The sequence below is a fragment of the Oncorhynchus clarkii genome, chromosome 7 (assembly GCF_045791955.1).
Source record: "Oncorhynchus clarkii lewisi isolate Uvic-CL-2024 chromosome 7, UVic_Ocla_1.0, whole genome shotgun sequence".
Classification (NCBI taxonomy): domain Eukaryota; kingdom Metazoa; phylum Chordata; class Actinopteri; order Salmoniformes; family Salmonidae; genus Oncorhynchus; species Oncorhynchus clarkii.
Genome location: NC_092153.1, coordinates 67,847,472 through 67,872,560, shown reverse-complemented (window position 1 = coordinate 67,872,560; position 25,089 = coordinate 67,847,472). Strand labels below are relative to the sequence as shown.

The following is a 25,089-nucleotide window of genomic DNA, read 5'->3' as shown; positions in this document are numbered from 1 at the left end:
AGCGGGTATGACATCTTCAATGTACTTGCTAATAAACTTGCTCACCGAGTCAGCGTTTACATCTACGTTGTTGTCTGAGGCTATCCGGGAACATATCCCAGTCCATGTGATTGAAGCAATTTAAAAAATATATTTTTATTTATTTCACCATTATTTAACCAGGTAGGCTAGTTGAGAACAAGTTCTCATTTACAACTGCGACCTGGCCAAGATAAAGCAAAGCAGTGCGACACAAACAATAACACAGAGTTACACATGGAATAAACAAACATACAGTCAATTGTACAAAATAAAAAGTATATATACAGTGTGTGAAAATGAGGTAGGATAAGGGAAGTAAGGCAATAAATAGGCAAAAGTGGCGAAATAATTACAATATTATCACTGGAGTGATAGATGTGCAGAAGATGAGTATGCAAGTAGAGATACTGGGGTGCAAAGGACCAAAATAAATTAAATAAATAACAGTATGGGGATGAGGTAGTTGGATGGGCTATTTACAGATGGGCTATGTACAGCTACAGTGTCTGTGAGCTGCTCTGACAGCTGGTGCTTAAAGTTAGTGAGGGAGATATGAGTCTCCAGCTTCAGTGATTTTTGCAGATCGTTCCAGTCATTGGCAGCAGAGAACTTGGAAGGAAATGTGGACAAAGGAGGAATTGGCTTTGGGGTTGACTAGTGAAATATACCTGCTGGAGTGCGTGCTACGGATGGGTGCTGCTATGGTGACCAGTGAGCTGAGATAAGGTGGGGCTTTACCTAGCAAAGACTTATAGATGACCTGGAGCCAGTGGGTTTGGCGACGAATATGAAGCGAGGGCCAGCCGACGAGAGCATACAGGTTGCAGTGGTGGATAGTATATGGGGCTTTGGTGACAAAACGGATGGCACTGTGACAGACTGCATCCAATTTGCAGTGTTGGAGGCTATTTTGTAAATGACATTGCCGAAGTCAAGGATCGGTAGGATGGTCAATTTTACGAGGGTATTATTGGCAGCATGACTGAAGGATGCTTTGTTGCGAAATAGGAAGCCGATTTTAAATTAAATTTTGGATTGGAGATGCTTAATGTGAGTCAAAGGAGAGTTTACAGTCTAACCAGACACCTAGGTATTTGTAGTTGTCCACATATTCTAAGTCAGAACCGTCAAGAGTAGTGATGCTGGACAGGCGGGCAGCGATCGGTTGAAGAGCATGCATTTAGTTTTAAAGTATACAGAATACTGAATGGTATTCTGTATACAGAAGTATACAGAATGGTGTTGTCTGCGCAGAGGTGGATCAGAGAATCATCAGCAGCAGGAGCGACATCATTTATGTACACAGAGAAAAGAGAATTGAATCCTGTGGCACCCCCATAGAGATTGCCAGAGGTCCGGTCAACAGGCCCTCCGATTTGACACACTGAACTCGAGGTGAGGTGAGAAACCAAGGCTGTTGAGTCTGCCGATAAGAATGTGGTGATTGACAGAGTCGAAAGCCTTGGCCAGGTCGATGAATACAGCTGCACAGTATTGTCTCTTATCTTGAAGCGTGGAGTCCGATTGGTCAGACCAGGGTTGTATTGACCTGAGCACGAGCGTTTCCTGTTTTAGTTTCTGTCTATAGGCTGAGAGCAAAAAAATGGATTCATGGTCAGATTTGCTGAAGGCAGGGTGCGGGAGGGCTTTGTATGCATCGCGGAAGTTCGAGTAGCAATGATCCAGAAATCTGCCAGCTCGTGTCACGCATTCGATATGCTGATAGCATTTAGGGAGTATTGATCTTAGGTTAGCTTTGTTAAACTCCCCAGCTACAATAAGTGCAGCCTCAGGATGTATGGTTTGCAGTTTACAGGGCCGACGAGGTATCTGCTTAGGGGGGGGAGGGGGGGGGGGGGGGATATACACGGTTGTGACTATAATCGAAGAGAATTCTCTTGGAAGATAACGCGGTTGGCAATTGGTAGTAAGGAATTCTAGGTCAGGTGAACAAAAGGACATGAGATCCTGTATGTTGTTGTGATTACACCATGAGTCGTTAATCATAAGGCATCATGGTGTGCTCACCTTCTGAGTCTGACCATTAGACCGCTCCATCTGCCTCTCCTGTGGCGACCTCGTTGTTTTGGGTCGGCCCCTGGGATAAGATCGCATGTCCAGGGTGGAGGTCCGAACAAAGAATCCGCTTCGGGAAAGACGTATTCCTGGTCGTAATGTTGGTAAGTTGACATTGTTTTATATCCAATAGTTATTCCCGGCTGTATGTAATAACACTTGAGATTTTCTGGGCTAACAATGTAAGAAATAATACATCAAAAAAACAAATACCTGCATAGTGTTCTAAGGACCTGAAGCAAGGCGACCATCTCTGTCGGTGCCATCTGCTGGTCGACCCAGCACAGAGTTGGTAATCACAGAGCCCAGTCTTACCAATTAAATGATCCACAGTTAACACAGAGCACACACTGGTTTGTACTAGGTTAAACTGTATTTCCCCAAACTAAGACCTTGAAAGAGTCAAAACGATGCATTCATTCACAAACGACGTTGCAACATAAGCCTACTTCTGAAGTCAATTAAATCTATTGACTCCATCGTAGAATTCTCTGAAATGCCTTTGCCATGTGTGCCAAGTGTTGATTGTAAGACTATTTTTCCATGAATCTTTCATAAATTCCTCACATCCTTTCTCTTTGCTTCATTCTGAAAACACATTGGACTTTGGACAGTCTCATCCTATAAGGTGGAGGCAACAAGATAGGCTCCAAGGAACTGTGGAAAGACACATTTAAATAGAGCCCAAAGTAAAGCTGGGCGATATGGACAAAATCCATATTGCGATATATTGGCTGAATTGACGTGACAATGATAAACAGAACGATAAGTTTAGAACTATATGCACCACATAAAAAATGTATTAATAATCCTTGAAACTACTATTTATTTTGTGATGGTTGTAGCCATCAATTGTCCTTTTAACAAATACCCATATCAGCAGTCGTATTTCATTGCAAACTTCACATTTCTCAAGAATATGGCTACTGATCATAATGAACGATATCAGCAAAATGCTTGTGATAAGTGATCAGTAGAAGATCCTTTTTGGTTTATCGTCCTAGGTCTAGCCCAAAGTGTTGAACAAATGCACTATACAGGTGTCTGCAGAAAAATAACAGTGTGCTTGTTTTATTGTCCATTATACCAGAATATATCGCCAACCTAACTAAGATGGACTATTTACATTGACACCCAACCCCCTTTGATTTTACACTGCTGCTACTCACTTTTTATTATCTATGCATAGTCTCTTTACCTCTACCTACATGTACAAATTACCCAACTAACTATCCCCGCACATTGCCTTGGTACCAGAACCCCCTGTGTATAGCCTCAGTATTGTTATTTTATTGTGTTACTTTTTATTTTATATTTTACTTTAGTTTATTTAGTAAATATTTTCTTAATTCAATTTTGTGAACTGCATTGTTGGTTAAGGGCTTGTAAGTAAGCATTTCACGGTAAGGTTGTATACCTGTTGTATTCAGTGCATGTGACAAATACAATTTGATTTGGCTGTCTGCAGCAGAGGGATAATGCAGTGATGGTCTATCATGTGGTCTGTCCATTCCACATTCATTTAGAGTAGCCTAGAGATCAGATATATTTACTCTGACACACACACACTAATCTAGCCTAATTATGCCCCCTTATCCAATGTACCTGTCCAATGTCACAATGAGTGATCTACTTAAAAACAACCCAAAACAACTAATCTCCTATACCACAAACTCTCCATCGCCTCTCAGCAACACTCTCCAGAACTGAACTCCATTTCGCTCAATAACACGTTATTCATCCCTCAAGAGGTAACAGTGGATAAACCCCAGTTCATGTCAGAAAAACTTACAGTAGAGTAGACTAACATAATCAGTCTTGGTTAAGTATCATTGGTCTTTAACATCAGACTAAGAACGTCACACTAAGCCTAGTCAAATCCTAATTTATTCTCAGTAAATCTCACCCCTACTGCACTCAAAAATACACGAGGTCACACCCTTCTGGTTTTCCTGCTTTGTGTATCGTCTTAAAGGCAGTCTAGTGCATTGCTCTAACCCGGCTCTGTTCCTGCCATATGGGCTGGCAGCATGGCTGAGCAGCTGCTTCATTCGACCACACCCACTGAACAGGGAAATCCTGGGCCAATGAGGCTGGCCCGTTTGTTGGCTCGAGGCACAGCAATGACTCGCTCCTCTGACTGTCACATATATGTCACTCCGTTCGAACAGCCTCCACAGGAGAATTAAGCTGTGTTCACGCACATTCAACCAGGCTAATCTCCAAGGTAATAATATCTTCCAGTTGTTTCTTTACTTTGCAGGATTGTCGTAAATTTCTCCCTTTTGCAGACTGTTAAATAACCATCACTAGCCATCACTTTCCTCACCATCACTTTTCTACGTTGTAGAATAATAGTGAGGACATCAAATCTATGAAAAAACACATATGGAATCATGTACAGTAGTAAGCAACAAAAAAAGTGTTAAACAAATCAAAACATATTTGAGATTCTTCAAAGTAGCCACCCTTTGCCTTGCTGACAACTTTGCACACATTCTCTCAACCAGCTTCACTCAGAATGCTTTTCCAACAGTCTTGAAGGAGTTCCCACATCTGCTGAGCACTTGTTGGCTGCTTTTCCTTCACTTTGCAGTCCAACTCATCCCAAACCATCTCGATTAGGTTGAGGTCGGGTGAATGTGGAGGCCAGGTCATCTGATGCAGCACTCCATCACTCTCCTTCTTGGTCAAATAGCCCTCACACAGCCTGGAGGTGTGTTGGGTCATTGTCCTGTTGAAAAACAAATGATAGTCCCACTAAACACAAACCAGGTGGGATGGCATATTGCTGCAGAATGCTGTGGTAGCCATGATAGTTAAGTGTGGCTTGAATTCTAAATAAATCACTGACAATGTCACCAGCAAAGAACCCCCACACCATCATGCCTCCTCCTCCATGCTTCACGGTGAGAACCACACATCCGGAGATCATCTGTTCACCTACTCTGCGTCTCAAAAATACACGGCGGTTGGAACCAAAAATCTTAGATTTTGACTCAGACGAAAGTACAGATTTCCACCGGTCTAATGTCCATTGCTCGTGTTTCTTGGCCCAAGCAAGTCTCTTCTTCTTGTCACAACACAACGGATTGGCTCAAATGCATTAAGGAAAGAAAGAAATTCCACGAATTAACATGGCACACATGTTAATTGAAATGCATTCCAGGTGACTACGTCATGAAGCTGGTTGAGAGAATGCCAAGAGTGTGCAAACTGTCATCAAGGCAAAGGGAGGCTACTTTGAAGAATGTAAAATTGGCTTAACACTTTGTTGTTTACTACATGATTCCATATGTGTTATTTCATCGTTTTGATGTCTTCACTATTATTCTACAATGTAGAAAATAGTAAAAAATAAAGAAAAACCCTTGAATGTGTAGGTGTCTCCAAACTTTTGACTGGTACTGTATAAACTGTATTCTAGTAATGCCATCCTATTCAACTATTTCTGTATATATACTATTCTATCCTAAGTATTCTACAGATATGCAATATATTCTATCCACATACTGTCCATAATATCCCATCTACATACTGTCCATATAGCACACACACACACACACACACACACACACACACACACACACACACTGGACTCCGACATTGCTCCTCCTAATATTTATATACTTCTTAATTCCATTCTTTTACTTTTTAGATTTGTGTGTATTGTTGTGTATTACTGAACTTTTGAAGCTAGGAACATAAGCATTTTGTTGCATCCGCAATAACATCTGCTAAATAATATATAACATGTGATTTATTTTGCTATTCCTATTTCATAGACCCTGTAGGTGGGACTGCAAAACAGCAGCTGCAGAAGTATTGCTTTGTGTTTTCCAAAAATAAGAAAGGACAATCAGTGTTTGCCCTCTAGAAGCAGCCAGGCAGACAGGCAGGCAGGCCCAGCAGCAGACTGATTAATCAGTAAACATTAGCAAAAGTGTCTCTGATGCAAACAGCACAACGCTGGAACACAGCAGAGCAGTCAGATGGAACTACAATTTATGGCAATGCTGAGAGAGTGATTGTGTATCATTAGCTGCTGGTTGTAAGAAAATGATTGTGTGTGTGTGTGTGTATCTCTCTGTGTGTGTAGTGCATCTCCTTTCTGTATAGTAGTTCTGGTGTGGGTTAATGTTAACGGGGGTGGTAAAGTGTTGTTAAGGTGGAGGTTAATACTCCTATTCCCTCCACACTAACGCACCACTAAGAGCCTGCACCACAGAGTAATGAACCATAGACAAAACAACTGGATGTAGCTCTAGGAAATGAACAACCACATTTCTCCTGGCTGATATGATGACTCTACTGCATCAGTGTGCTACTGCATAAGCATTCACATGTTCTGCCTGAAAAACATTGTCTGTATCCCAAATGGCACCTTATTTCACTATATAGTACACTACTATGGTAACCTATATAGTACACTACTACGGTAACCTTGCAAGCCAGCCTGATCTTGAGAGCTTACATAGATTACTCACTACTGTATCTGTGTAAATCATTTATGTTAGATATTTAGCCAACCATTTAAAATAAGGAAGTGTTCTGCTACAATATTGGGTACAGAAGAAGTACAGGTTGATAAAGCTTTAACCTGTAATATGCACTGGCCAGAGAGTGATTTCATTACCAGAGAAACCATTGGAGGATGGAATACTTACTCACGCAGCCAGTATTACAAATGACTGGAGTAGAACTTTGTCTGTGAGGGAAACAGAATGAGCTAGAGAACAAATCAGTTTCCAAGACAAGTCATTTGAGCGGCCCATTGTTGTCTGGTGAAAGAAAAAGTGAATGCACCCCCTAAATAGGAACATTATGACAAGTTCAAATTCCACAACAGCTATTTCACTCAAACGACAAAACAGGCATATGAGATAGAAGCCAGGCTTAAGAGGCCCATTTACTTCCAAAACAATTGTCAGAAAACCTCTTATTGTCCACTGAAATTAACCAGCTTCTCGTTATGTGTTTGAGCATGTAAAAAAGGAGTGTATTCACTCCTTACTTCAATATTATTATTATTTTTCTCTACCCACCCTTCTGTCCACTAAAAACATAATTACGCTTCCTTCATTAAAAAGAGTCATTTCTTGAGCGGAGGAAAGTGCTACAGCTGTCCCTTGATTACTAAATGGAATAGAGCAATGATCTATGAAGTCATTAGGGCTACGGTGTGGAACTAATTTCAATCCTGGAATGAACCGCAGAAGCAAGGAGAGCGGCCTTCTACAAAGAGAAAGAGAGAGAGAGCGAGAGAGCAGTGGACATTTTCTACTCTCAACGTGTTGTCCATGAATTCTTAGATATCATGTGATTAATCTTCGGTGAGTGATTCCAATCTTGTGTGTGTGCGTGTGTCTGTGCATGTGATTCCATAGTAAAAGTGCTGATGATAATCAGAGTGCGTGGCCCAGAGTTGTTGATGATGAAAGATAATCTCAAGGGATGGTTTGAAGGCCTGGTTAGTAAACAGTGTCAAACTCATTAGCAGTAGGGAGTAGATCACTATCTAAAGGATTGCTTGAGAGTGGGGAGTGCCTGTATAGTGAAATATATACTGTATTGGTTTAAATGGATAGCATTACCAGGTCATTGAACTTGCACTGTCCATACTAGCCTACAGTTGAAGTCGGAAGTTTACATACACCTTAGCCAAATACATTTAAACTCAGTTTTTCACAATTCCTGATATTTAATCCTAGTAAAAATGTCCCTGTCTTTGGTCAGTTAGGATCACCGCTTTATTTTAAGGACGGTAGCGTCCCACCCCGCAAACAGCCAGTGAAAGTGCAGGGCGTCAAATTCAAAACAACAAAAATCTCATAATTAAAATTCCTCAAGCATACAAGTATTTTACACAATTTTAGAGATAAAATTCTCGTTAATCCAGCCACAGTGTCTGGTTTCAAAAAGGCTTTACGGCGAAAGCACCACAAACGATTATGTTAGGTCACCACCAAGTCACAGAAAAACACAGCCATTTTTCCAGCCAAAGAAAGGAGTCACAAAAAGCAGAAATATAGATAAAATTCATCACTAACCTTTGATGATCTTCATCAGATGACACTCATAGAACTTCATGTAACACAATACATGTATGTTTTGTTCGATAAAGTGCCTATGTATATCCAAAAACCTTATTTTACATTGCTGTGTTATGTTCAGTAGTTCCAAAACATAGCGATTTTACAGTAGAAGCCTCAAACAAGTTCCTAAAGACGGTTGACATCTAGTGGAAGCCTTAGGAATTGAAATATGACCAATATCCCACTGTATCTTCAATCGGGAATGAGTTGAAAAACGACCAACCTCAGATTTCCCACTTCCTGGTTGGATTTCTTCTCAGGTTTTCGCCTGCCATATGAGTTCTGTTATACTCACAGACATCATTCAAACAGTTTTAGAAATTTCATAGTGTTTTCCATCCAAATGCATATTCTAGATTTTATGGCTGAGTAGCAGGCAGTTTACTCTGGGCACCTTATTCATCCAATATACTCAATACTGCCCCCCAGTCACCAAGAAGTTAAGAATGTGAAATGTCAGAATAATAGTAGAGAGAATTATTTACTTCAGCTTTTATTTCTTTCCTCACATTCGCAGTGGGTCAGAAGTTTACACACACTCAATTAGAATGTGGTAGCATTGCCTTTAAATTGTTGAACTTGGTTCAAACGTTTTGGGTAGCCTTCCACAAGCTTCCCACAATAAATTGGGTGAATTTTGGCCCCTTCCTTCTAACAGAGCTGGTGTAACTGAGTCAGGTTTGTAGGCCTACTTGCTCAAACACACTTTTTCAGTTCTGCTGTTGGGGTTCGTTTCCTTGTTCCTTGTCAATCTTTGGCTCATTGGTGAAATTAGCATTATGACAATATCTTTAATTAAATCACTCAAAAACCTTTATTAATGCAATTGCAAACAGAAGTTGACAACAGGAACATAACGCATGTTTCCGAGTAAGTTCTGCAAAATAGTCAAGGGTCCAAGTTATTTTATTAAACCCGAAGTCCAGCCTTAGTGATGTCACTGCCTACGTTATTACCTTCTACTCATGAGACCAAGCCCATGCATCCACAGCTACACAAACATAGAGTTTCAGTGTTATGTAAAAGCAGTAAAAGCAGTAAATGTCCACTCCCCAATTTGATGTATAGTGGAATGTCTGACTAGTCTCTTATCTCTTATACTCCTTGGGGAGTTCTGCATCTCTGCATCTTTTTTTCAATCTTTTAGGCTCTTCTCACAGATACACTGAACTCATGGGTTTTCATTGGGAATCCAGATTTCTAAGGGACCTTCTTGCAGTTCCTACCGCTGGATGTCACCAGTCTTTAGAAATTGGTTGAGGTTTTTCCTTTGTGTAATGAAGAAGTTACAGCCATCTTGAACGAGGGTAACTTGAAGTGTACTGTTAGATAGAGGCGCGTGACCAGAAAGCTAGCTACAGTTTGTTTTCCTCCTGTATTGAACACAGATCATCCCGTCTTCAATTTTATCGATTATTTACGTTAAAAAACACCTAAAGTTGTATTACAAAAGTAGTTTGAAATGTTTTGGCAAAGTTTACAGGTAACTTTTGAGATATTTTGTAGTCACGTTGCGCAAGTTGGAACCGGTGTTTTTCTGGATCAAACGCGCCAAATAAATGGACATTTTGGATATATATCGACGGAATTAATCGAACAAAAGGACCATTTGGCTGATTTCTTTACATTTTTCATTGATGTCAAGCAAAGAGGCACTGAATTTGAAGGTAGGCCTTGAAATACATCCACAGGTACACCTCCAATTGACTCAAATTATGTCAATTAGCCTATCAGAAGCTTCTAAACCATGACATCATTTTCTGGAATTTTCCGAACTGTGTAAAGGCACAGTCAACTTAGTTTATGTAAACTTCTGACCCATTGGAATTGTGATTCAGTGAATTATAAGTGAACTAATCTGTCTATAAACAATTGTTGGAAATATTACTTGTGTCATGCATAAAGCAGATGTCCTAACCAACTTGCAAAAAGTACAGTTTGTTAACAAGAAATTTGTGGAGTGGTTGAAAACCGAGTTTTAATGACTTGAAACCTAAGTGTATGTAAACTTCCTACTTCAACTGTATATTATATACACTATATATACAAAAGTCTGTGGACACGTCTTCAAATTAGTTTTAGGCTATTTCAGCCACACCAGTTACTGAAAGGTGTATAAAATCGAGCACACAACCATGCAATCTCCATAAACAAACATTGGCAGTAGAATGGCCCGTACTTTCAACGTGGCACCGTCATAAGATGCCACCTTTCCAACAAGTCAGTTCGTCAAATTTCTGCCCTGCTAGAGCTGCCCCAGTCAACTGTAAGTGCTGTTATTGTGAAGTGGAAACGTCTAGGAGCAACAATGGCTCAGCCGCGAAGTGGTAGGCCACACAAGGTCACAGAACGAGACCACAGAGTGCTAAAGCGTATGTAGTGGCTTCCTTTCCTCTTTACCATAGCCACTGCCCAAGCCTGAAGCGGGTTTGTTTCGTACGCATACAGTCCACACTCAAGGTTTCCTAACGACCAAACATTCAATGAGATCCAGGGACAGGGTGCAAAAAAAATGTTTATTCTTCTTATATCGAACACAAAAATGATTCTCCAATCAAGTTAAAGCATAGATTACTTGATATGGAAAATACATAATATAATAATATTCTCGCTTCAGGCTTGGGCAGTGGCTATGGTAAAGAGGAAAGGAAGCCACTACATTCAAGTCAAAAAACTATACTGCTCCCGCATCTAGCAAGGATTACAATAACCCCCCTATAACCCCCCTACCCCCCCGCTATTGGACTCCGGAGCAGTGGAAACGCGTTCTCTGGAGTGATGAATCAACTTCACCATCTGGGTTTGGCGGATACCAGGAGAACGCTACCTGCCTCAATGCATAGTGCCAACAGTAAAGTTTGGTGGAGGCAGAATAATTGTCTGGGGCGGTTTTGCATGGTTCGGGCTAGGCCCCTTAGTTCCAGTGAAGGGAAATATTAACGCTATAGAATACAATGACATTCTAGATGATTCTATGCTTCCAACTTTGTGGCAACAGTTTGAGGAAGGCCCTTTCCTGTTTCAGCAAGACAATGCCCCTGTGCACAAAGCAAGATCCATACAGAAATGGTTTGTCGAGATCAGTGTGGAAGAACTTGACTGGCTGGTAGAGAACCCGAGCCTCAACCCCTTCAAACACCTTTCGGATGATTTGAAAAGGAGATGATTGTGGACTTCAGGAAACAGCAGAGGGAGCACCCCCCTATCCCCCTATCCACATCGACGGGACAGTAGTGGAGAGGGTAGTAAGTTTTAAGTTCCTCGGCATACACATCACGGACAAACTGAATTGGTCCACCCACACAGACAGCGTTGTGAAGAAGGCGCAGCAGCGCCTCTTCAACCCCAGGAGGCTGAAGAAATTTGGCTTGTCACCAAAAGCACTCACAAACTTCTAATGATGCACAATCGAGAGCATCCTGTAGCAGGGACCGAGAGACTGAAAAACAGCTTCTATCTCAAGGCCATCAAACTGTTAAACAGCCACCACTAACATTGAGTGGCTGCTGCCAACATACTGACTCAACTCCAGCCACTTTAATAATGGAAATGTATGGAAATTTATGTAAAAAATGTTTCACTAGCAACTTTAAACAATGCCACTTATTATAATGTTTACATACCCTACATTACTCATCTCATATGTATATGTATATACTGTACTCTATATCATCTACTGCATCTTTATGTAATAAATGCATCACTAGCCACTTTAAACTATGCCACTTTGTTTACATACCCTACATTACTCATCTCATATGTATATACTGTACTCGATACCATCTACTGCATCTTGCCTATGCCGTTCTGTACCATCACTCATTCATATATCTTTATGTACATATTCTTTATCCCTTTACACTTGTGTGTGTATAAGGTAGTAGTTGTGGAATTGTTAGGTTAGATTACTCGTTGGTTATTACTGCATTGTCAGAACTAGCAGCACAAGCATTTCGCTACACTTGCATTAACATCTGCTAACCATGTGTATGTGACAAATAACATTTGATTTGAATGCTGATTGCGAGCCAGGTCTAATCACCCAACATCCGCGCCCGACCTCCCTAATGCTCGTGGCTGAATGGAAGCATGTTCCCGCAGCAATGTTCCAACATCTCTTCCCAGAAAAGTGGAGGCTGTTATAGCCTGGGGACTCCATGTTAATTCCCATGATTTTGGAATGAGATTTTCAATGAGCAGGCGTCCACATACTTTTGGTAACGTAGTGGACTTCAGCCTGTATCGTACAGTATCTGGGGCCATATTAAACAAGCATCTCAGAATATGAGTGCTGATCTAGGATCAGGTCTCCCCTGTCCATGTAGTCTTATTCATTGTGATCTAAAAGGCATAACTGGTCCTAAAATCAGTTACCACTCTGAGACGCCCCTGATAGTTAAGTTGCTGTGCGGTCATGGGTCTCTCCTCCTACAGAAAGAGACACACAGCATCACTTAACCCCCATAATTAACCCTTCACCCTCTGGCTGAATGTCTCTGCTGCTCACACTGATTCAATCAGCCATGTCTTGTCAGAGTGGTTTAGCCCTGGGAATCTACTGTTTTGCACAACCCACAACCAGCAGGCTAACTCTGGCCCAATAGGGGTCAGCTATACGATGACATAATCATGTTGAACGCTCAGCAGGGTTAATGGTGGTGATACCGCAGTGTTTGTGTGTCTGTGTGTGTATAGCGTCTCTTACCCTCGATGGGTGAAGTCTTGAGCCTGCGGCAGAGCCCCTGCACGTCTCCGTAGGAGTCGGCTATCTTGGTGACGGCCTCTCCGCTCCTCAGCTCCATTAGGTCCCGGAGATCCATCACCGTGATGCCAAAGTCCCCTTCTTGGTTGCCATCGGCAACAGAGTTCCCCGGAGGGTGGTCCGCCGTGTTGTTGGCCATTTTGTTTTCGTTGTTCTTTGTTTTTCTCTCTTTACTCTATGACTGTCTCTCAGTGCCTCTACAGTCCCTCTAAGATCACTGTTGTAAACTAAGAACTGGTTAGTGGTGCTGAAATAGTTCAATAGCAAAACAAGGAAGTCCAAGTCACCTAAGGGCTTCAACACCTAAGTCCTTACTTTTTTTGCAGACAGGAATCGTGGGTAATGTAGAAGTAGTGTGTGGGGTCAGAGGACGGGTTTCTGGACCCGGTAGTGCATTAGTTTCCACGTAACAGTGGAGACATGATCCGTTGACCACTTCTTCTGTTGCACGAAACTGCAGGAGATAGAGACAAGAAAACATAGTTGTTTTTTTAAACATTGCAAAAGTCTTAAAATGAAATGACCATTGTTTTCAAATAAATGTGAGGGGACACTGATGAGAGCATAATTTAAGTAATTGATGTTTGGTTTGGGGAAGGACCTGTTAGAACAACAAGGTCACTATGCTCTGTGGAGGGCAGGAAAGGAGAAAAAAAGAGGAGAAAACGAACAATAAAAGACAATACAAAAGCACAGATCTCAAGTCAGACAAGGCTGATTGTTGTAAAAGAATGTGAGGACAGCCATGCTTTGCATTGACGTTAAACAAAGTCTCAGGACATACAGTAGGACATATATATTATTTAAGATAATATGACTCTCCCATGACACCCACGGCCCTTTTGTTTGTGTAGGATTAACAGGCTGTCAGTCTATCCAACTGCCTGTCCCAAAGTGACTGCTTTTGCCCTATATGGATAAAGATACCATGGGAATCACCATAGCAACCGGGTTCTAGGACAACAGGATCCAGTGGTATAGAGAAGTTATCAATGGTGTGTAGCTGTAGAGAGAAGCTGGTATTGGTGGTATTGCATGGGAGGTATTAGAGTCTAACATAGCAGGTTTTAATACAGCACTGTGTGTCGGCAAGAGGACACTATGCTAATGTGAGATAGCGCTCTGGACCGCTCCTCTGGGCCGGTGTGTGTGTCTGTCACACACACTTGTGGTGTTTAGTGGGTCTCCGTGACACACTAAACACCACAAATGGAGGTCAGCCTTTGATGTGTGATTATGTGATCAGAGCTGATGTGTCAGAGTGTGACTCTCCGGATTCACATTCTCTGTCACACAGGCTGGGAATATATACGCGCACACACACACACACACACAACTACTACTGTATAATTATCCAGAAGCGGATATTTTATATAGGCAAGTGGTGTATCATTAGATTTTTATTTAGTCACATAGACAGGGTTGCAGATGTACACTACATGACCAAGCGTATGTGGACACCTGCTTGTTGAACATCTCATTCCATGAATATAGAGTTGGACCCCCCTTTGCTGCTATAACAGCCTCCACTCTTCTGGGAAAGCATTCCACTAGATGTTGGAACATTGCTGCGGGGACTTGCTTCAATCCGCAGCAAGAGCATTAGTGAGGTCGAACACTGATGTTGGGCGATTAGGCCTGGTTCGAAGTCAGTGTTCCAATTCATCCCAAAGGTATTTTGATGGGGTTGAGTTCAGGGCTCTGTGCAGGCCAGTCAAGTTCTTCCACACCAATCTCAAAATAACATTTCTGTATGGACCTCGCTTTGTGCACGGGGGAATTGTCATGCTGAAACAGGAAAAGTTCTTCCCCAAACTGTTGCCACAAAGTTGGATGCACAGAATCGCGTACAACGTCATTGTATGCTGTAGCGTTAATATCACTCTTCACTGGGACTAAGGGGCCTAGCCCGAACCATGAAAAACAGTCCCAGACCATTATTCCTCCTCCACCAAACTTTACAGTTGGCACTATGCATTGGGGCAGGTAGCGTTCTCCAGGCATCTGCCAACCCCAGATTTGTCCATCGGACTGAAGCGTCATTTATCACTCCAGAGAATGAGTTTCCACTGCTCCAGATTCCAATGGCGGCAAGCTTTACACCACTCCAGTCGACGCTTGGCATTGCGCATGGTGATGTGTGCGGCTGCTCGGCGATGGAAACCCATTTCATGAAGTTCTTGACGAGCAGATCTTGTGCTGACATTGCTTCCAGATGCAGTTGGGAACTCAGCAGTGAGTATTGCAACGCTACACGCTTCAGTACCCGGCGATCCCGTTCTGTGATCTTGTGTGGCCTACCACTTCACAGCTGAGCCATTGTTGCTCCTAGATGTTTCCACTTCACAATAACAGCACTTACAGTTGACTGGGGCAGATCTAGAAGGGCAGAAATGTAATGACCTGACTTGTTGGAAAGGTGGCATCCCTATGACAGTGCCACGTTGAAAGTCACTGAGCTCTTCAGTACGGGCCATTCTACTGCCAAAGTTTGCCTATGGAGATTACATGACTGTGTGCTCAATTTTATAAACCTGTCAGCAACAGCAATTTAATGGGGTGTCCACATACTTTTATATATATAATCTAGTTGCAGTGTACAGTGATGGTAGCCTAGCAGTGAAGAACGTTGGGCCAGTAACCAAAAGGCTGCTGGTTCGAATCTCAGAGCCGACTAGGTGAAAAATCTGTTGATATGCCCTTAAGCAATTGCTCCTGTAAGTTGTTCTGGATAAGTGTGTCTGCTAAATGACAAAAAAATAAATAAAAATAAAACACTTAGATTGGATTAAAATCCTCTTGTCTGGAACATAGAACACCAGAGTTATCCCACTTACACTGATTTAACCTCTTCCTGACAACAACTGAGCCAGCGTAGCCAAGCCACCATGACTAGCTGACCTGGAAAAGCACAGTCTCCTCAGGCCTTTCACTGAACCAGCTGGTCAGAGAATAACCATCATGATAATTTACCGCTCCTCACTTAGAATGAACCAACCCCAATCTATATACTGCTTACCACTCAAACTGAATGCCCAAGACAGGAGGCTGCTGATGGAGGACGTTTCGTAATAATGGCCAGAATGGAGCAAATGGAACCATGTGTTGATGTATGATACCGTTCCACCGATTCCACTCCAGCCTTTACTACGAGCCTGTCCTCCCTAATTAAGATGCCACCAACCTCATGTGATGCCCATCTATACTGCTCTCCAGTAAAGTGTGTGTGTGTGTTTCCACAGAGGGGAAGCAACCTTGCCTCTAAAGTTTCCATGGAGGTATTGTCAGCAATGCTTCTGGCCAAAAGAGGAATCGCTGATCTGGTATGCAAATGTATTAGCCTGATGTAACTAGTGTGTGTGCGTGCGCGTGTGTGTAAATGTCACAGTGAGTAAATGCCACATGAGCATGCTCTGCACTGTTTCCAAACTAAATCTATTGACTTGGGAAATGTCAGCAGTCGCCTAGAGGCCACTAAATGGCTTCCCAATATTAGCAAAGGGTCCAAGCAGAGCTTTTAGACAGCATACAGTAAGTACAATACAATGTCCCCTAGTCACTGGCCAATCTCCATTTCTTCTATATGTTTCCATTTCTCTCTGTGTGTATTGCTCTCACCCTCTCCCTCTGTACCCTTCACTCCATCCATCTCTCTCCCTCTCCATCCATCCATCCCTCTTCCTCTCCACAGTACTTAGGTAATGTTGGCTTGAAAACGCAGTCTGAAAGACAGCTGTAAACATTACTTTTATCGACTTCCTCTTGTTTCTCACTGTCACGTTGCTATAAACAACATGAAATATCCTTTATCCATCACCGGAGAGAACAACAACACCAACACCATCGCAGTGCGGTGACACATCTCTATGAGGAGAAGCAATGTTTATTGGTGTCGATGGACGAGGATCTAGCTGCTCATTAAGCCAAGCTAATCAACTGGCACGCTAATCTACCAATATAGTCATTTCATTAGTGAAATGAGCCTAAGCACCGGAGCGTTTACTGACGGACTGTGTTCCTTTGTCAAACGTTCTGCAGTACTATACGGTTGCTTTTTATGGAGCACTAGATTCCCTGAAGAACACTCATTGTTCTAGTAGTAACATGACCTGATTAAATACATCCAAACTATAGCCTATGGCACAGCGATGGAAAAGAGAGGAGAAAGTAGAGAACAGGGAGGGGGAGAGAGACAGAGACCGCGAGAGCGAGAGAGGCCCTAAACAGAGAGTACACTGTGGCAGAATACCTGACCACTGTGACTGACCCAAAATTAAGGAAATCTTTGACTATGTACAGACTCAGTGAGCATAGCCTTGCTATTGAGAGATGCCACCGAAGGCAGACCTGGCTCTCAAGAGAAGACAGGCTATGTGCACACTGCCCAGAAAATGAGGTGGAAACTGAGCTGTACTTCCTAACCTCCTGCCAAATGTATGACCATATTAGAGACATATTTCCCTCAGATTACACAGACCCACAAATAATTTGAAAACAAATCCAATTTTGATAACTCCCATATCTATTGGGTGAAATACCACAGTGTGCCATCACAGCAGCAATATTTGTGACCTGTTGCCACTAGAAAAGGGCAACCAGTGAAGAACAAACACCATTGTAAATATAACCTATATTTATGTTTATTTATTTTCCCTTTTGTACTTTAACTATTTTGCACATCATTACAACACTGTATATAGACATATTACATTTGACATTTTGGAACTTTTGTGAGTGTACTGTACATGTATTGTTTATTTCACTTTTGTTTATTATCTATTTCACTTGCTTTGGCAATGTAAACATATATGTTTTCCATGCCAATAAAGACCCTAAAATTGAAATGGAGGGAGAGAGAGAGCGGAAATCCTACCTTAGTTTCTAGAAGTAGATGGATATGGGAGAGAGAGCAGATTATTGAATAGCCAGAGAACAGGCTGAGTGTGTCTATCTACTACTAGCTAAGGAATTCCCTCTGAGCGAAGGAAGTGAGAGCAGTACAAATACAAGGCAGGTGGCCAACTAAATCCACTTCCTCATTCATACAAACACACAACAGAGCAGAGGGCAGAAATACACTCCCTGCATGAGACAGAAAACACACTCCATGTTATACTGCAACACACACACACACACACACACACACACACACACACACACACACACACACACACACACACACACACACACACACACACACACACACACACACACACACACACACACACACACACGCCAGTGCCACACCCTGTGGTCCAAAGTCCTGTTGCTGAGTGTTAAAATAGCTGGGAGAGACACTACATAGGGACAAGTCTACAAGGCCACACCAGTAAAAGCTCTCCTTTAGCCCTTATACTGTACCTTCCCTGTGTTTTAAAGACATTCTGTTTTAACAACATAGCTGGGTGTTTGATTAACTTCACACACCTCTCCTCCCTGCTCTGCTACGGGGCCTGTTGTCACTTAACTCACCACTCTTACACTGTAATTATCACTACATTCTAATCAGAATACACTGCCAGACTACTGAAGAGCCCACTTTGACAACTAGAGAGAGAAAGAGAGGGAGGAAAGAGAGGGTGAGAGAGAGTGAGACAGAGAGAGAAGTAAAGAGACAGAGAGAGAGGGTGAAGGAGGAGGAATGATATGAATATAGAGAGGGAGAGGAGCTAGATGAGGTCCACAGCAGTGAAAGAGGGTCCATACAGTAAGTAGAAAGGAGGATAGAACAGGGGGACAGAGGAGCAGTAGAAAACAGGTAGAGTAGATAGACATAAAGGGTAGGTAGGGATGAGGTAAAACAAGAGGTAGATACAGTAAGTAGAAAGAAGGATAGAACAGGGGGACAGAGGAGCAGTAGAAAACAGGTAGAGTAGATAGACATAAAGGGTAGGTAGGGATGAGGTAAAACAAGAGGTAGATACAGTAAGTAGAAAGAAGGATAGAACAGGGGGACAGAGGAGCAGTAGAAAACAGGTAGAGTAGATAGACATAAAGGGTAGGTAGGGATGAGGTAAAACAAGAGGTAGATACAGTAAGTAGAAAGAACGATAGAATGAGAGGAAGATAGGTAGAATAGAAAGGGAGGGAGTGCAGCAGTTAGACTCTCAACAGGCAGAGACCATAAGGCCATGTGACCACCTACACTAGGTACGCAATCTGCTCTCTCCTTTCCTTATTCTCACTTACTTTCTCCCCCTCTCTTTTTCTCACTCTCTCCTCTCCCTTTATCCCGCTTTCTCGCCCTCTTTTTCTCCCCCTCTCCTCTCCCTTTATCCCGCTTTCTCGCCCTCTTTTTCTCCCCCATCGTATACAACTAGGCCTAGGCTACCTGGCCTGCGCGCAAATGTAGGCTTAGAAATGTGCCCATTTGGGGATCTGATGCTATTTTTGTCTTCACTAAACATCACCGTGGAGCTTCTCAAAGTATTTTTTTCTTCACTTCAAACAGCAAGTAAACAAAGTCTGTTTTTACATCCATTGAGAATGACAATAGTTTCTCAACATAACCTATTTGAAAAATCAAATAGACTGCGCAAATAGCCTACAGCTGTGTCTGTCTGTCTGTAGCTCACTGGCACAGGAAACTCTGAGGTACCAGAATATTTTAAACAATATTGCAAGTTTGCTAGCATGAGCTTCAGGCCAGACCAAGTTTAATACTTGACCATTTTTTTTAAGTTCCTTGCAGAGAGGCCATGCATAGCCAATGTGATTTATAGGATATTTTCTACCTGCTGGCTGCAAAGTTGTTATTTGTTGGCTTTAGGTAGGCTATTTTTACATATTGGCACTAGAAGTTACTTTTAGATTTTTATCATTTTCATTTAGATATAATTTGGATTAACCACATAAAATAGATTTTGAAATATGAAGACTATTGTAACTGAAGTGAAACGGGTTTCACGAAAACGTTCATATGAAAATCGTCAGTAGATGAATCATCAGCAAGCAGATGAGTAGAAATGGTAGGATAACTTGGCACTCCAAATGGTAGGATAACTTGGCACTCAAAATGGTAGGATAACTTGGCACTCCAAATGGTAAGATAACTTGGCACTCCAAATGGTAAGATAACTTGGCACTCCAAATGGTTAAAGGTTGCTGACCTCTGTGTTTACAATATACAGTGGTTGTCCTCTAAAAGTTGCAGGGTGCTGCAGAATTCTATGGCACGTTATTTAAGTGTCAGCAATTGTTGCCAGAATGACATAATTTACCACAATATACCATCATCTACCACAAACAATCGCGGCATAAGCTATAAACTTTTAAAGGAAGAACCACGGTCGGCCTCTGGCTCCCTCTTTAGTAATTTGTGTCTTAGTTTTTAATGGCTGTGCTGAAAACGTAAGACAAGCTTAGTAGCCTACATACAGTACATTCGGAAAGTATTGTACATTACAGGACCAAGTATGGAAAACCCTGGGTTAGACATCTGTTCCTATGACAATATTTGTGTCCCAAATGGCACCCTATGCTGTATATAGTGCACTACTTTTGACCAGAGCCCTATGGGGACCTAGTCCAAAAAAGTACACTGTAAAGGAATAGAATACCATTTGGGATGCAGACAACTGATTCATAGATGAACTTTGTCATTCTGGACCGAGCACTGTGCTTTTTATCTGATTACTATCGCCCAGCGGAAGAAATTCATGGCCACTGTGCCCCGGGCGAGATTTCTGTGTGTGTGTGTGTTAACTATGTCTGCACCAGGACCAAATAGGCTTACGGCTATTAGAGCAAAAAGCTATTAAATTACCCAAAGTATGCACACACACACACACAGCATTACTGTATTACTACAGTACTGTACATCACAGGAGGTTGGTGGCACCTTAATTGGGGAGGACAGGCTTGTGGTAATATCTGGAGCGGAATTTATGGAATGTTATCAAAAACAAAAAACACATGGTTTCCATTTGCTTCGTTCCAGACATTATTATGAGCCGTCCTCCCCTCAGCAGCCTCCTGTGCTGTACATATAAATAAAATGTGTTAAGTGAAAGTCAAGTGTATATAAGGTTAGTGACTCCCCAGTTACACACTGCTACTCCCATTTCACTATTCTCTCATTTTACTTTCTCTGGTTTTAGGCCTCTTCAATACAAAGTGTTGTGGAGAGTTTTGTTGGCAGTGAACCAAGCAGCAGCAGCACCAAGTAAACAAGGTAAATCCATTCTATATTCACACTGACCTTCTATTCTAGCCATTCACAGGACAACAGAGGACATTGACAGGACATAGCTGCCTGGTTATATGGTGGTAACGCTTGATTTCAGGCATCATAATGTGTCATAACCCCTGGAATAGAGATATCACAATGAGCTATCACACTCTGAACATGTAGAGGTACAAAACATTTCTGAGTAAAAAAAAAAAAGCTCACATCTCATTGATAAAAAACTTTAAAAGGTTCAAAAAGCAGGATAAAAAAAATAATCAAAATGTTCACTGGGTCCGTATAGAACAGACAGTGGCAAGTCAAATTCAAGCTTTTAAAGGACTTCTTCCAGCACTAATATTTATTTTCAAGGACCATCCATTTGTAATAGTTCCTATTATGCAATTGCTTCTAGTCGCCACCAGAAGGCAGTATATCGCCACAACCAAATACCTGGACATCTGACTGAAATATCAGTCACAATTTACTAGTTGTACACTCATTCTCCGAGAGTCAGGTTTTTTTTGTTTGGGGGATGTCTGTTGACACAGCAGGAGTCGAGGGATGTTTTTTTTTTAATTCAGCGGCATTCGCTCTGCCACTTGCCACTATAGGTCTGGGCTGAGGTAGTTTGTTTCACCTCTCGGCCTGTCGTTGGCGAAGTTTCCCTTTGGACAGAGTGGTGAATGAATGCGCTGCTAAAAAGGCAAATCCAGGGTAGCAGGCGAACATAACGAGCATACAAGAATCACTCATGAGAACGCAATAAGTGAGTAAATGATCATTAACAAAATAAAAAAGGTGAGTAAACACTATTTTACAAATAAAAAGGTTTGTAAACGGTGTTCACCCTCCGCTACATCCCTGGTTGGGTCTGGCAAAACCCATTCATAAACATCAATATCCTGCTAGGCAGGATTAAATCTACATTTGCCCAGCACTTTAGCCAGCGATGGGACGTTTGGCTCTAATCAGTCAGTTCTGTACCTGCATTGCTGAGTGCCAGTGTGGGTGGAATGAGCAAGCTCGCCTGGCAACCAGAGTGCGGAACACGTGAGGAAATTCAACTCTGTAGTATACCTGAAAATTACATTTGGAAGACCAATACATGTTTCTAATGTTTTTCAAATTAACATATTTGATAATTTTCTGGTCTCCTCTCATTTTAATTCAAGTACTTTTCAAGTACCTAGTGCTGACAGGCTAGTAACCTGTCAGCAGCTCTCAGGATTAACCCAGGGTTAGTAACCTGTCAGCAGCTCTCAGGATTAACACAGGGCTAGTAACCTGTCAGCAGCTCTCAGGATTAACACAGGGCTAGTAACCTGTCAGCAGCTCTCAGGAGTAACACAGGGTTAGTAACCTGTCAGCAGCTCTCAGGAGTAACACAGGGCTAGTAACCTGTCAGCAGCTCTCAGGAGTAACACAGGGTTAGTAACCTGTCAGCAGCTCTCAGGATTAACACAGGGTTAGTAACCTGTCAGCAGCTCTCAGGAGTAACACAGGGCTAGTAACCTGTCAGCAGCTCTCAGGAGTAACACAGGGTTAGTAACCTGTCAGCAGCTCTCAGAATTAACACAGGGTTAGTAACCTGTCAGCAGCTCTCAGGATTAACACAGGGCTAGTAACCTGTCAGCAGCTCTCAGGAGTAACACAGGGTTAGTAACCTGTCAGCAGCTCTCAGGATTAACACAGGGTTAGTAACCTGTCAGCAGCTCTCAGGAGTGACACAGGGTTAGTAACCTGTCAGCAGCTCTCAGGAGTGACACAGGGTTAGTAACCTGTCAGCAGCTCTCAGGAGTAACACAGGGTTAGTAACCTTTAAGCAGCTCTCAGGAGTAACACAGGGTTAGTAACCTGTCAGCAGCTCTCAGTATTAACACAGGGTTAGTAACCTGTCAGCAGCTCTCAGGATTAACACAGGGTTAGGAACCTGTCAGCAGCTCTCAGGATTAACACAGGGTTAGGAACCTGTCAGCAGCTCTCAGCAGTAACACAGGGTTAGTAACCTGTCAGCAGCTCTCAGGATTAACACAGGGTTAGTAACCTGTCAGCAGCTCTCAGGAGTAACACAGGGTTAGGAACCTGTCAGCAGTTCTCAGTATTAACACAGGGTTAGTAACCTGTCAGCAGCTCTCAGGATTAACACAGGGTTAGGAACCTGTCAGCAGCTCTCGGGATTAACACAGGGTTAGTAACCTGTCAGCAGCTCTCAGGATTAACACAGGGTTAGTAACCTGTCAGCAGCTCTCAGCAGTAACACAGGGTTAGTAACCTGTCAGCAGCTCTCAGCAGTAACACAGGGTTAGGAACCTGTCAGCAGCTCTCAGCAGTAACACAGGGCTAGTAACCTGTCAGCAGCTCTCAGGAGTAACACAGGGTTAGTAACCTGTCAGCAGCTCTCAGCAGTAACACAGGGCTAGTAACCTGTCAGCAGCTCTCAGGATTAACACAGGGTTAGTAACCTGTCAGCAGCTCTCAGCAGTAACACAGGGTTAGGAACCTGTCAGCAGCTCTCAGCAGTAACACAGGGTTAGGAACCTGTCAGCAGTTCTCAGGATTAACACAGGGTTAGTAACCTGTCAGCAGCTCTCAGGATTAACACAGGGTTAGGAACCTGTCAGCAGCTCTCAGGAGTAGCACAGGGTTAGAAACCTGTCAGCAGCTCTCAGGATTAACACAGGGTTAGTAACCTGTCAGCAGCTCTCAGGAGTAACACAGGGTTAGGAACTGTTGCTGGGTCGGTGATGGAGAGAGGGTTTTCTTTTTTAAAAGCCTTTAGAGTCAGTGTATCAGCGAGATAGAGGGAGGGGTGGAAAGAGGGAGGAACGGTCGATAACTCCTAACCAGCTCCCTATCGCCTCTCTTTCTCCCGCCCCTTTCCTTCACTCCTGTTCCCTCCTCTACTCCACATATCCTGATCTCAGCTACTGCTCAATAATGACAAGCTGAGATATCATGAATCCACAACCCACCACACGCACACCTTCTGTCCACCCATCAGCAGTCAGGGTATTAGACGGGGGTGAACAGATGATAAACACTGGTAAATAGAAAGAGGGAGAGAGAGCAGGCAGATGTGTGACCTGTTGCCAAGAAAAAGGCAACCTGTGAAAAACAAACACTATCGTATATACCACCCATATTTATGTTTATTTATTTTCCCTTTTCTACTTTAAATATTTGCACATCGTTACAACACTGTATATAGCCATTAGAATGACATTTGAAAAGTATATTCCTTTGGAACTTTTGTGAGTGTAATGTTTACTGTTAATTTTTTACTGTTTATTTCACTTCTGTTTATTATCTATTTGACTTGCTTTTGGCAATGTAGAAATAGGTTCCCCATGCTAATAAAGCACCTTCAATTTAAATGAGAGGAAAGGAGTGGTTAAAAGCTCAAAAGAGAAGCAAGAGCTGGGTTTGTATTCTAATGATGTGGAAAAGGGAGCTCAGAGATGGAGAGAAGAGAGGGATGAGAGAAGGGGGAACGAGAATGAGAGAGGAGATTAGAAGGCTCCTCCTCACACCTCCCTGTCCCCTTTCCCTCTCTCTCATTCCTCCCTCTTTCCTCCGTGCCTCTCCACTCTCTCCCTGCCTCTGCAGACACACCTGTCTTGCATACTAAAGCAGTGACTGCGCAGCCTTCCCCTAGAAACGCTTGATACTGTAGTCTCTCCCTCTCTCTCAAAACACTCAGACACAACCCAATAGCAACCCTCCACTCCGACACACAGACACAACTCTCACACACAAACACTGCACCAAACCCCCTCCCACTAAGCAAAAGTGTCTGTGGCCACACCCTAGACAGTGACTTTTCCAGCAACAGACCAATAAGCCTTCCAGTTCCAGCACCTCATGGCATAGCTGGCTGTTCCCTTACAGCCCCCCAAACTATTAACGACTGATCCCTCCCATGGGAGCTGAGCCAGCAAAGACACACACAGTATGGTGTGTATACA

At 42.6% G+C, this 25,089-nt stretch overlaps 1 protein-coding gene across 4 annotated transcripts in view; it reads right to left on the bottom strand.

Annotated features, from left to right (window-relative positions):
* LOC139413715 (plasma membrane calcium-transporting ATPase 1-like) overlaps positions 1-25,089 on the bottom strand; it is a 186,584-nt gene that overhangs the window by 116,860 nt on the left and 44,635 nt on the right. For all 4 annotated transcript variants that reach the window (XM_071161407.1, XM_071161405.1, XM_071161406.1 and 1 more), the window contains exon 2: positions 12,898-13,408. In XM_071161407.1, the coding sequence (XP_071017508.1) occupies positions 12,898-13,093 (196 nt within the window). In that variant the 5' untranslated portion in view covers positions 13,094-13,408. The remainder of the gene's footprint in view (positions 1-12,897; positions 13,409-25,089) is intronic.